Source organism: Leptonotus elevatus, chromosome 14 (genome assembly GCF_054856555.1).
Source record: "Leptonotus elevatus isolate MCC_2025b chromosome 14, RoL_Lele_1.0, whole genome shotgun sequence".
NCBI lineage: Eukaryota > Metazoa > Chordata > Actinopteri > Syngnathiformes > Syngnathidae > Leptonotus > Leptonotus elevatus.
The window spans coordinates 18,951,426-18,963,567 of record NC_141252.1 but is presented as its reverse complement, the minus strand read 5'-3'; the positions used below and the strand labels follow the sequence as shown (position 1 = coordinate 18,963,567).

General features: G+C 38.9%; 2 protein-coding genes across 2 annotated transcripts in view; both read right to left on the bottom strand.

The window, feature by feature from the left end:
- Positions 1–3,350: 3,350 nt before the first annotated feature.
- Positions 3,351–12,142, bottom strand: part of LOC147163234 (thrombomodulin-like) — a 28,287-nt gene continuing 19,495 nt past the window's right edge. Inside the window, exon 2 of the mRNA XM_086094012.1 lies at positions 3,351–5,025. Within this exon, the coding sequence (XP_085950138.1) occupies positions 3,843–4,961 (1,119 nt within the window). The 5' untranslated portion in view covers positions 4,962–5,025 and the 3' untranslated portion in view covers positions 3,351–3,842. The remainder of the gene's footprint in view (positions 5,026–12,142) is intronic.
- On the bottom strand, positions 7,963–9,661 carry cd93 (CD93 molecule). Its single transcript, XM_086095154.1, has one exon. It carries the CDS (start codon positions 9,629–9,631, stop codon positions 7,988–7,990), a length of 1,644 nt encoding a protein of 547 aa, XP_085951280.1. The 5' UTR covers positions 9,632–9,661; the 3' UTR covers positions 7,963–7,987.

Below are 12,142 nucleotides of genomic sequence, written 5' to 3'. Positions count from 1 at the left end.
AGGCACACACAAATGAAAAAAATGGAGGGTGACGGGCAATATTCGTTACAAATCTTTTGACATTTAATGTTATGAGGATGTGTTCAACATTTTTGGATCCACTGCGCACACTCATCCTCCACTATTTCTAATCAGTTCATTACTTGCATAATTTAAAATGGGAGAAAAATGACCACAATATTTTGACATGAACAAATATTCTAAATGTAATACGCAAACATTTATTGTTGTGTTTTTTTGGGATGTCTGCATTCATTTTCATCCCAAAAACATAAAAATGTAAAAATGAATGACAAAAATGAACATACGTGTTTTTCACATGGCAGTGACGATATAGAAGAAGTAATGTTCAATTTTGGGTGCATTTTCTGATTATTGGCAAGTGCACTGTCCAGTATGGTATTTCTCAGGTTTGCACGTGAGACATGATTATAATTGCCTTGTGGGCACTTGGATTAGGATGAACTATTTTGTTGATTATTCTTTGACCAAATACAGTTGAAAGAACTTTTATTTTGAACACAATGCATAATGCTTTTACTGAAAAAAAGAAAGAGAATCCCTTTATAAACTAACGAAAAGCACAAAAATCTGTCATTTTCTTACAAAGTAGCACCCCTTATACATATTGGTCAAGCTCCCCTTTGCACTCGGAAAGAAAAAAATCCCTGCACCATACATACTTGTTGTTGATCATATAGTTCATGATCAAGTGCAAGGCGTGGAGGTCATAATGAAGCCTTGAAGCATTCAGTACAACACAATATTCAGGAGTCTTATAAGTTGTAAATCGATCATTTTTTACCCAAACACGACATGAAGGTTGATGATCTTGGCATATCTGAAACATTTTCAAACTTACCTATCATATTCTGGTGTAGTAATACACTGAAGACCCAGAGCCTCTGTTTATTGTTCAATTAGGCCTCCCCACCCCACCTACAAAACAAGTTTTGGTTCCCAAAACGGTCTTGAAACGTTTGCTCAAGGTTACGTTTGGCTGCAATATGGGCGCTCCACTGCGATTGGCTGGCAATCAGTTCAGGGTCAGGGTGTACCCCGTCTACTGCCCCAAGCCAGCTAGGATAGGCTCCGGCACCCCCGCGAGTCCGCGACCCTTGTGAGGAATGGGCAGTTAAGAAAATGCATGGATGGATTGATGGATGGGCGCTCCATGGTTGCAAAGGAAAGTTTTTTTTACGTCTCTGGATGTTACATGTTGGTTACATATTGGTTTCTTAACCGTTCTCTAAACCAGTGGTTCTCAACCTTTTTCAGTGATGTCCATTTATGTATATTTTTCAGCTAAGTACCCCCTAACTAGCAGAAAAGCTTTTCTGAATGAAGAAAAAAAAATGTGTTGTGAGTGCTGTGCCGTCAATGTCTGATTTATTATTAAACTTTGGAACTGTATTTGCATTTATGTGGTCTCTTGAACTATTTGGAAATAAAATTATATTACTAAAAATAAAATATATATATATTTTTTATTATAAATAAAGATTTGTGCACATGCAGATTATTATCAAGATAAAGTGTCATCTTTTGGGATCATAGTAAAGCTCTGTTCTCAAAAAGAAATAATTAACTGCATTTTAAATAAAGTTTTCAAGTGATTGACAGGTGATTCTAGGTGGTATATGACAAGTTGGGTCAAACCATTCTGGTATGGGGGAAATGCTGGGTTTTTTAGGACACTGAAATTCAATTACCTATTGAATATAAAATTCATTTTATGAACTGATATTTTAAAATAAATATTTACATATACTTTAAAAATATATTTTAAAATCTCATGTACCCCCTGAAGTGCCTTCACGTACCCCCAGGGATACTTGTACCCCCATTTGAGAACCACTGCTGTAAACGTTTCTCTAAACTGTTTTTATTTACCTTCCCCACAAACTTTAAAACAGCTCTTAGTTTTTCAAATTACTTATTGTACAACAATAAAAAAAATTATCTTGGTAATAAATCAGCTTAAAGTGACAGAAAGGATTTTGCCTTGAGTGAGAATCAAACCCACTCCACTGGTATGAAGGCTGCATGCTTTACCGCTTCACTGAACGTCAGCTATGCCAGCCACCCTACAAATGCCGTACTGTTTTGTGGATTCTTAGTAGTGCTTAGATGATGCTCGTTTTCTCTACTCTCCAACCATCTCGCTAAATTAAACGGCTAATGTTACTATAAAACTGCAATGTCTATTATTCCTAAATATTTTAAGCACATGCAAACTGTGCTTAAAATATTTAGGAATAATACAAATGTACAAATCATTGAAGCATTTCTTTCCCTCAACGTTCAGGGAGCGCGACACCTAAGCTTTTATCACATAACCAGAATACAACGTTCTCAACGTTCTTGTTTTGGTTTAGTTCCAATTAACTATTAAATAACCAAATACTGACGGTCTATAAACGTTTGGTAGTAGTAGTTTCAATGGATTGAAATGCATGTTTTCTGTCTAATGCGGAAGTCTTCATAGTCCTACTTGCACATTTGGCTCCAAGAAACCAATGAGGATCGTAGGCTTCATTGATGGACCTTATGCATTATTGGAAAATACAGCAGCATCTGAACTACAGCAAATTACGGAGGTAAAATATTGTCTAATATAAACATTGCAAATGATTGTTTTATGAATAAAACTTACTCTAGGTTCGTCCGTTCTTCTCCAAATGTGTTTTGCACAGAGAAAACATGCACAAGAGAGCACAAGAATTCCCCTCCACTTCCCCGAATCCCAAAATCACTGGTGGTGCCCCGTCTCCATTTATGTATGTTTGTACAGGTTCATTGTTCTTATTCATCCATCTATTTTCTTTGCCACTTGCCCTTACAAGGGTCATCGGTGAGCAGGACATGCAACCATCTACACTCACATTCACACCTTTGGAAAATTTTAAGTGTTTGATTAGCCTTCCATGCACATTTTTGGAATGTGGTAGGAAGCTGGAGAAAGCCCACGCACGACAGGCAGAGCATTTGAACTCCACACAGGAAGGATGGAGCAAAGTACTTTGTTAAATAATGTATAGTAGGGGTGGGAATATTTGACTGTCTCACAATTTGATTCGATCCAGATTTTTGGGTCTGCGATTCGATTCAGAATTGTTTATTGATTAAGAACGATTTTTGATTCAAAATGATTTGATTGACAATGATTTCTGCTACTATTTATAGATGTGTAAAGAATTGTCATGATCTACTCCGGTCTGACTCGCTAATGCTAACTAGCTTGCTACTCGTGGCACTTTAATCACTCAGAAGAACGGCTGGTCATACAAAAAAACGCTTCAGGAATGTTTACAGAAAAACATGTTAACATTACTCACCGGCATATGCTCTTTTTATGCTGCAGAAAACAACTTTTATTGGCATAACTTGATCGTGACTTTTTCCTTCTACTGTCTAATGTGGCCACAACTTAGCAGTGTATCAGAACGCGCAGAACCACACTGCCCCTTAGTGGCCAAACCAGGTACAACATGAAAAAGACACACAAGCAAGGGCAAGACAGTATAAAATGATTTAAATAAAATTGACTTTGGGACATTTAAAATCGATTCTGAATCATACTAAATGGGAATCACGATTCTTATGAGATTCGATTTTTTTTTGCACACCCCTAATGTATAGCATTGTAAAAATGTAGTACATTTGAAATTTGTGCATGCTACCTTATGCACTGGAAAAATATTTCCATTTTATTTTAAACAGTAACACACAGTTTGGTTTGCTAAATAATAACTACAGTGAATGAACCCCAATGAATAAAAAGTCACAGGTCCTGCATATATATATTAAAGACCGGTGTTCTTCTTTATGATGTATCAAGATTAAGTAGTTTCTTTTGGAGCACTTGATCTTTGGTTGGGATTTTGCTCTCTGCGCTTCTGGCGCTTAATCAGGTAAAATCTTCCAACACAAATAAACGCAACCACAGCCAAAGCAGCTAAAATCCACAGCCATATAAAAGTGCCTGCGGAAAGAGAGGAAGCTTTCATCGTGTCATTGTCAGGCTTAATATAACCTCTGACAGAAGGAGTGGTGATAACAAAATGTTCATCAACTGCTTTTACACATCTCACCTGATGTCTTAGTACATAACCTTCTTTACAAGAACAGACAAAACTTCCAAATGTGTTTTTGCACTTTTGATCACATTCGTTCATCGTGCACTCATTAATGTCTTCGCAGATTTTGTCATTTAAGATGAAGCCCTCAGGACAGAAGCAAGCACTGTCCGTGTTTTTCTCACAGAGGGCGGGGCACGTCTCCCGCACGCAGTGGATTTGACACCTCCGGGGATCCTTGCTGTCCGGTGCATATCCCGGGAAACACGAGCATTTGAAGCCATCTTTGACAGCAGTGCAGTCTTGCTCACATGGAGCATCTGAGCATCCCCTGGAACTGGGGAAAAATGTGACATCTGATAATCCCTGTGCCTCGCATGCATCTTTGTGGGAGGTTCTGCACAGGAATCCATCAATTTGATCTGAGCAAGGCCGCTCGCTGAGGTTTTGCTCCTTTGAAAGTGAGACGCAGCTAGGAGAGCAGACGCTAACGCCATCTTTCCAGGCGATGTAAGAGGGAACAAAGTGGCCGTGCCCTTTACCAGTGGTCCACTCATAGCCTCTCATATGAACGGAGAGGTTGCTGCAGGCATCAGTTGGTAAATAAAGTCCAAGCCAAAAGTTCCCGCCAAGTTCTTTGGTCACAATATCAAGTAATCTCTTATCTTGTGCTGACTGAAGTGTCATTAGCGCTCCTTTCCTGGCTTGACATCTTTCTTCTGCTGTGGTAAAATCCACATTGTCTCGGTTGATAACCAAGCAGCTGCTCCCAATACAGAAAGGCCTACAGGTGCCAGCATGCAGCGCACAAAAACATGTGTTGAAAGAGGACATCCAAAGAAAAGACAATGTCACAAGCACCTGGAGAGTCAAGCAGGCCATGTTGCCGCGCTGTATTTCATCTTCAAATGTTGGCTGGCTCACGGAAAGCTCACAACTCTGCAGGCTATTGCGGAAGGAAAGCAAAGACAGGAAGGAAACCAGATAAAGGCTTAACTACTGTGTTTTTCCAATGCGAAGCACAGAAGACGTCACACATTTACGTTCAGAACAAAAATTAAATATTTTTTGTCCCAGACTTATTTTGCACACATAGTTAAACAAAATCAGACATGACTGTACTACTATAAATAGTAATATTAAAATAAACTACAGTAATAGATTTCATTTCTCTCCGTGTTTGCTTTGTTTTCTTTGAGTAGCCTACTCTGGCTTCCTACCACATTCCAAAAACATGCATGCTTGCTGAAACACGCTAGACCATTGGTGTTCATGTAAATATAAGGTTCTTTGTTTGTATATGCCCTGTGATTGGCTGGCAACCAGTTCAGGATGTGCCCCACCTCTTGCCTGAAAAGTTATCTCAGACAGGCTCCAGCACACACGTCACCCTATTGAGGACATAAATAGATGGATGGCTATATTGTTATTGTGATTATCATTAAATTGTGGATCTCATCATAATATTGTGCAGTCATCTACTGCAAATAATAATAATAATAATAAAATAAATAAATAATAATAATAATAAAACATGTACTGGAAAAATCCAGTACATTTTATTGTCGCAAAATTTTACAAGGAGAGTATAGAGATCCTGACGTTAACGTCACGCATCCCAAAACTTTGGCAGCATAGAAAACGCATCTCCCACTTTGAGTAAACGGCAAACACCACACTTTAACAATGATTGACAGCTGTTGTGGACCAGCTGCCACAACAAGAAGAGGCAAAAAAAAGGATTGAGCATGCTCCAGGCTACCAAAAGAGGAACCAATGCGTAGCCAAAGTTGCACTTTGTACATGGTGGCTAAATCAGCAGATGCCACACAAATAATCTGTTTTGTTCATTTGTGCTGCTACAGTTTAATAGATATTACACAGTTGAATTTAATAACTGACCAACACCAGAAAGAAGACTTTTTACAGCATAAATGACGGCGGCCGTGGCCAATTTAGCAGCTGCTAAATTGCTAACGTACATAAATAACACTGCCAAGACTTGCGTGAAACTGTCAACTTCAATGGCATTTTGACTACACATAAAGTGGAAATAAATACGGATTGTACAAACTTGTAATTTTTATGATCAGAAAAAACAAACAAACCCTCCTGACACTTCATCGGCAATCCAAAATGTCCACCTTGTGCATGTATGTCATGTCCTTTTCATCAAAGTGACTGTCAATGCTCTTAGGCGAAAAGTTATTGCATAAACACTAGATTTTGCCCTCCACGCCATTGTAGTCCATTAACGCTGCGCCAATACCTGCCGCAGTGGGGAAAGTCACGTGACGTCAGGATATCTATTGAGTACATTTTACTAGTTTATTAAAAAAAAAAAATGTTACTCCTGCTGGGCATGAGCAATGTACCTCTGACCAATCAGAAAACTATTGCTGGTGTCAGGTGGAATCTTCGTACCTCAAAGTGCTTTTGGTCTCATTTTAGCAATACAGGCAAACAAGAGTGGCATGGCTCAGGTGGTAGAGTGGCTGTGTCCCCAGCTAAAAGTCACGAGTTTGTTCCTCAATGCCTGAGTAACTTATTTAAAATAAATTAGTAAAATGTACTCAATACTCTCCTTGTAAAATTTACTTTACTAGGTTTTTTTCAAGTCTTTTTTTTTTTCTTGTATTTTTTACAGTGTACCGTGACCACATTTGAATGCAGTCAATATTCGGGTTAAGGTCAAAATTCCGTTTTCTGAAACATTTGGGATAACATGTTTATTTGTTTCTCCCGTGTACATATTCCGATCAAAACCGCGACGCACGGACACCATTATTAGTAGATGTCATTTCTAGTCAATAAAATACATAATTTATGTTCATCATGACACTTACATGCTGTAAAAAAATAATAAAAAATACTTTTTTATTAACAAAAGTTATTCAAGCATCGAGGAACAAACTCGTGACCTTCAGCTTGGGAGACAGCCACTCTACCACCTGAGCCATGCCACTCTTGCTGTTTGCCACTGTACTGCATTGCTGGTGTGTCCAAAATAAGATCAAAAACTGGTCTTGGTGGTATTCCGCCTTATACCATCAATATACTAACACACAGCAGGAGCGGCATGGCTCAGGTGGTTGTCTCCCAACCTGGAGGTTGTGGATTCGTTCCTCAAATCTTGAGTAGCTTTTTTTTTTTAATCAACTGGTAAAATGTATTCAAAACTCTCCTTGTAAAATGTACTTAGAATGTCTTAGTAAATAAAACTTTACTTGTTTTTTTCAAGTAAACACAGTTTTTTTTAGTTTTTATAGACCTTAATTTTTTATTTTTTTTGGAGAGTCCAGTATTGTTCATTTAGTATGTCATCTTCATTGCGCTCTCTTTTTGTTTGTGCATGAGAATGTGCGTGTGTGTGTGTGTGTGTGTGTGTGCCTGCGTACATGTGTGTGCGTGTGAGTTTGTTTCACCTGAAACCTATTAAAAATCCCATACCCTTCACCTAAACCGAATACTTCAGAATCCCGTGAAGTTGTCAGAAGACCCGAGGAGTGATCAAAGAAAAGAGAGAAAAGTGAAATCCAGCACCGACCAGAAACCACCTACTACACACAGACCACTAATAAAGTAGTAGGCCAACTCATCACTCTAAAAGTGTTAGGCCCCGATCCGATCACTTAGAAAAGGGGTAACCCAGGGGTATTTATTTTTATATTTTTAAAACCCAAATAAGAGGCATATCCTGTTTTTTTGCGTGCGTTTACATGGCCTTTCAAAAACCAATTTGTGTGTGCGTTGGCGTGAAAGCAATGAGAAAGAAAGCAAGAGAGACAAGGGCTGCGTGGGTGTCATGTTTACAATTGAAAAGTAGAATTACATAAACATAAATTACATAAATACACTTGAAAATAAATTACACTGTACACACAATGAAGGCAATCGTCTCCATCGGGTCATAGGTCATCAGTCAAGATGGATTCATAGAGCTTTTCCAAGCGCGGATCGAAACCAGAGGAAACCCAACAATAACTGTCTGTTGCACTTTTCTTTGCTTCCTTGCGCGATCGACGCCATCGCACGATGGCAATTGTTAACGTGACGGCGACTATAAGCAGCAAAGGGATGACTGAGCCGAGTACGCAGATGAGCACTCTGGAGTTGACCGCCATGGCACTTGCAAGCAGGGATGCATTGCTTGGGGTGATGGTCACCATTTGTGGGAGAAGAGTATCCGCGGGTGTGGGCGGTCCCGGGGGCCCGGCTGTCGTCATGGATACCATCTCATTGATGTTTACTTGTGTTTCCTGACCAACATTTAATGCTACATTTGTCACATCTGGAGTGCAATTTGCTCCATTGGCATGCACATGAAAGCCCTCTGGGCATACACAGATGAAACTTCCTTCAGTATTGACACATTTGAAGTGACAGCGCTCAGTAGCACATTCGTTGACGTCCACGCATGAATAGCCGTCCTCGGATAACGTATAGCCTTCTTTACAGTCGCAAGAGAATGATCCAGCAGTGTTTAAACAGCCATGGGTACATTTGTAATGCAGACATTCATCCAGATCATGACAGTCGCCGTCGATCATTTCAAAGCCATCCTGGCATGCGCACATGTAACTGCCTGCCGTGTTAACACAAACATGGCCGCATGAGTGTGACTGTTGGCACTCATCCAGGTCAGAACAGTTGCGCTGGTTTGCTGCCAATTCGAACCCGTCGGGACACTTGCAGATGTGTCCGGACTCTCCCACGACGCACTCATACTCACAGGTGTCCACGCTGCACACATCTCGTATCTTACACGAGAGTCCGTCGTCCTCCAGAACGTAACCGTGGTTACAGAGACATTTCACCTGATCCGAGTCCTGCTGGCAGATATGTTGGCATCCGCCTTTGTTGCGTGCACATGTTCCATGTTGGCAAAATGGACCTGGCACAGTCCACTGATATTTGTCATCCCCCCGGATGCACACAGAAAAGTATGACTGCTGGTCACTGCACGTGACTTTCGCATACGTTCCGAGCGGCAAGGATTTCATCTGATTTTGGAGTGGATCCTCAGAGAAAGGCGGCGTGTATGATATGTGGCCCGAGCCCGACGCATGCAGAGCACTGCACATTCCTTGAAAGTAAAACTCACACACATAAAGCAAAGGACCTTTGCAAGCGCCAGCAGTCCATTTCAGCTGGCCGTAACTAGCCCGTACGCATCTCTCTGTGCATGTGTCCACAGGCTCTTTATTCCAGTTGGAGTATCGGGAGTCTTTCTCCCCAGACATCCACTTGAAGCCTCTGAGGGGCTTGTCGGCCAACACGCAGTCCCCTCTGTGCAGCTTTAATCCAATCCAAAATTGTTGCTGCTTGTCTTTCTGAATCAATGACAGGAGAGAGTGCAGAATGTCTTCTTCTTCTTTGTCTCTTACTGTCATCAGGTAGCCTCCATTGTGGAAGCAGCTCTGACTGGCCTTGTCATAGCTCACCTTCTCCATGTGGACAGTGAAGCAGGCATTGGATGTGCACATTGTTTCATGTCCATTCAATCCTCCAAAGTTGGTGATGAAAAGCAGTAACAGAAAGATCAGTGGCATAGTTGCGCTTCACAATACCCCTTGCGAGTTTTCACATGAAATGGAGCAAAGTGGAGTGGCTCTGAAAGTAACGTTCCTGCCACTGTATCCTGTTTGGGACAACTAAAGGCGGAAACCATGTTTAGCAGCAGTTAAGGGCCCTTTCTTTCTCTTCTGCTGAGAAGTTCCGTTTTGAGCTGAAAAACAATGGTGCAGTCCGCAGTTGTGTTTTGACTGCTTCTCCAGATGTCTCCGGCCCCTGTAGACTTGAGACTTTTAAGTTGACCCCCTTTATTGTAGTGCCTTACAATACATGAACACGCAGGGGTCATATAACCTCAGGGATGATGTGACATGACAATTGGAAAGTGGGGATGGATAATATGGAGGACCAAAACTGCCCAAATTAAAAAAAAAAAAAATTAATCAATAAATTAATCAATAAAAGTCAAAATGAAAAAGGATATAAAAAATACGATTCCAAAATTAAATACCAAAAAATAAACATAAATGGAAATATATATATATATATATATATATATATATATATATATATATATATATATATATATATATATATATCCCTAAATAAATAATAAAGAAATAAAGAAGGAGATTCTAAAAATAAAAATAAATGTAAAAAATAAATGTCAGAATAAATACAAAAATAAATATATGAATAGAATTAAATATCAATCAATAAATAAAAAACGTTCTGCTCTCACATTTATTTATTTCATGCTGCAGACGTCAGGTCGAAATGTTATTCAAATGAGGGGGCGGTCCTCAGCGTGTCTTGGGTTGGGCTCTGCTGTTGCAAACTGTCTACAGTGAGCTGGTCGGCGAACAAGGAATTTTATTCTATTATATATTTATTTTTGTATTTATTTAGACATTTATATATATACACATTTTTGTATTTATTTTTACTTTTATTTATTTAGGGATATATATATATATATATATATATATATATATATATATATATATAGTTGTTTTTATTTCCATTTATATTTATTTATTTTTATTAAATTTTGGCTCAGTGGTAGAGTGGTTGTCTCCCAACTGAGAGGTTGTGGGTTCGATCCTCAGCCCTTGTGACCATGTTGGCGTGTCCTTGAAGCAAGACAGTGAACCCTAATTTGCTCCCAGTGCACCTGATAGCCGACCACTGGTGTATGAATGTGAGGCTTTGTAAAACAAATTTGCAGTGCACACCAAAGGGTTGTAATTCCCCAGTAATGTACTGTAATATCACAGTAAATGTTTTGCCATTGCCGCTGTAAAGTTACAGTATATAGTTGTGCTTTTACAATAATGTATTTTAAAATGATAGCAAATTGCTACACACAGCAAATTATGTAGTGTTAAAATAAGTAAAAAATCTAGTGTTAATTATTTTTGAGTTATTGGGTGTTAATGTGAGTGTTGGTTTGAACACGCACAGTGAAGAAAAAGCTCTACGGGTTGAAAGCGCTATATGAATAAAGATGACTTGACTTGACTTGGTGTAATTTCAGCGAGTCAAATTTATTGACTTCGGGCTGAGTTACCTTATACATCCAGGCTCTTTTCTACTACAAGGCAGCTGCGTTTTATCCTGAATTTTAAAGCCAACTCTGGGTCTGGATTATTCAGTTTTATATGGTAAGGATGAAATTATACAGTTCTTGAATTATTTTGTTCACGAGTTAACATAGAAAAAGTGTGTGAGACATAAAACAAACAGTTTCTGGATTTTAATGAGTAGTGTCATTTATGTTCAATTATTTTTCTGTAAAACTAAAAACAAAGTGGATATTTTGCCGTACCGTCAATTCGTATTCATTCTGAGTCGTGCGGTAAGAAAGAATTTTGCAGCAATGAACATGTACTATCTTGTGGCATACTTGTTGGTGTTGCCCACCAAATGCTAGGTACTCGGTTCAAGTCCCACTGTCTCCATTTGGGTTAGACATAAAAAGCTTGTCAAGAAGTAACACTAAAACTGTGAGAATTTAACACCGAAAACGGAATGAAAATAATACTTTGTGGTTAAAAGTAACAACAAAACTGTGGGAAATTAACACAAAAACTTGTAGGTATTAAGAAATAACACTGACAATGTGAAAAATAACACTGATATGTGAACGTAGATAACATTTTAAAGTCTGAAAAGTTCACTTTTATGTGTCAAATAATAACACTATGTATGTTGTAATTCCACTCTACCAAAGAGTTAAATTTTTACACTTTTGGAAGTGTACATTTAACTCAGAACTGGTGAGAACTATAATATAAACTCAGGGTAAGTGTTCAATTTAACACTATGGGAGTTAAATTTACACTTCCGAATTCACAGTATATTGCTGTAATCCTTCCTGTGAAAGTCGTGCAAAACGTATCCAATTATTTATAGTGAACTCACAGTGATTTTTTTTTCAGTGTGGAGATGGGGAATGCAAGGCTAGCTGAATTCAAAGTAAAGAGAGACAGATTTCATGAAAAGGCTACTCTCCCTGTTCATTTTGAAGTTCAGTTCCCCCCTTGAAT

Bases quoted from the DNA above. Each gene is read 5' to 3' on its own strand.
- cd93 (XM_086095154.1), bottom strand. From the start codon at position 9,631: ATGCCACTGATCTTTCTGTTACTGCTTTTCATCACCAACTTTGGAGGA.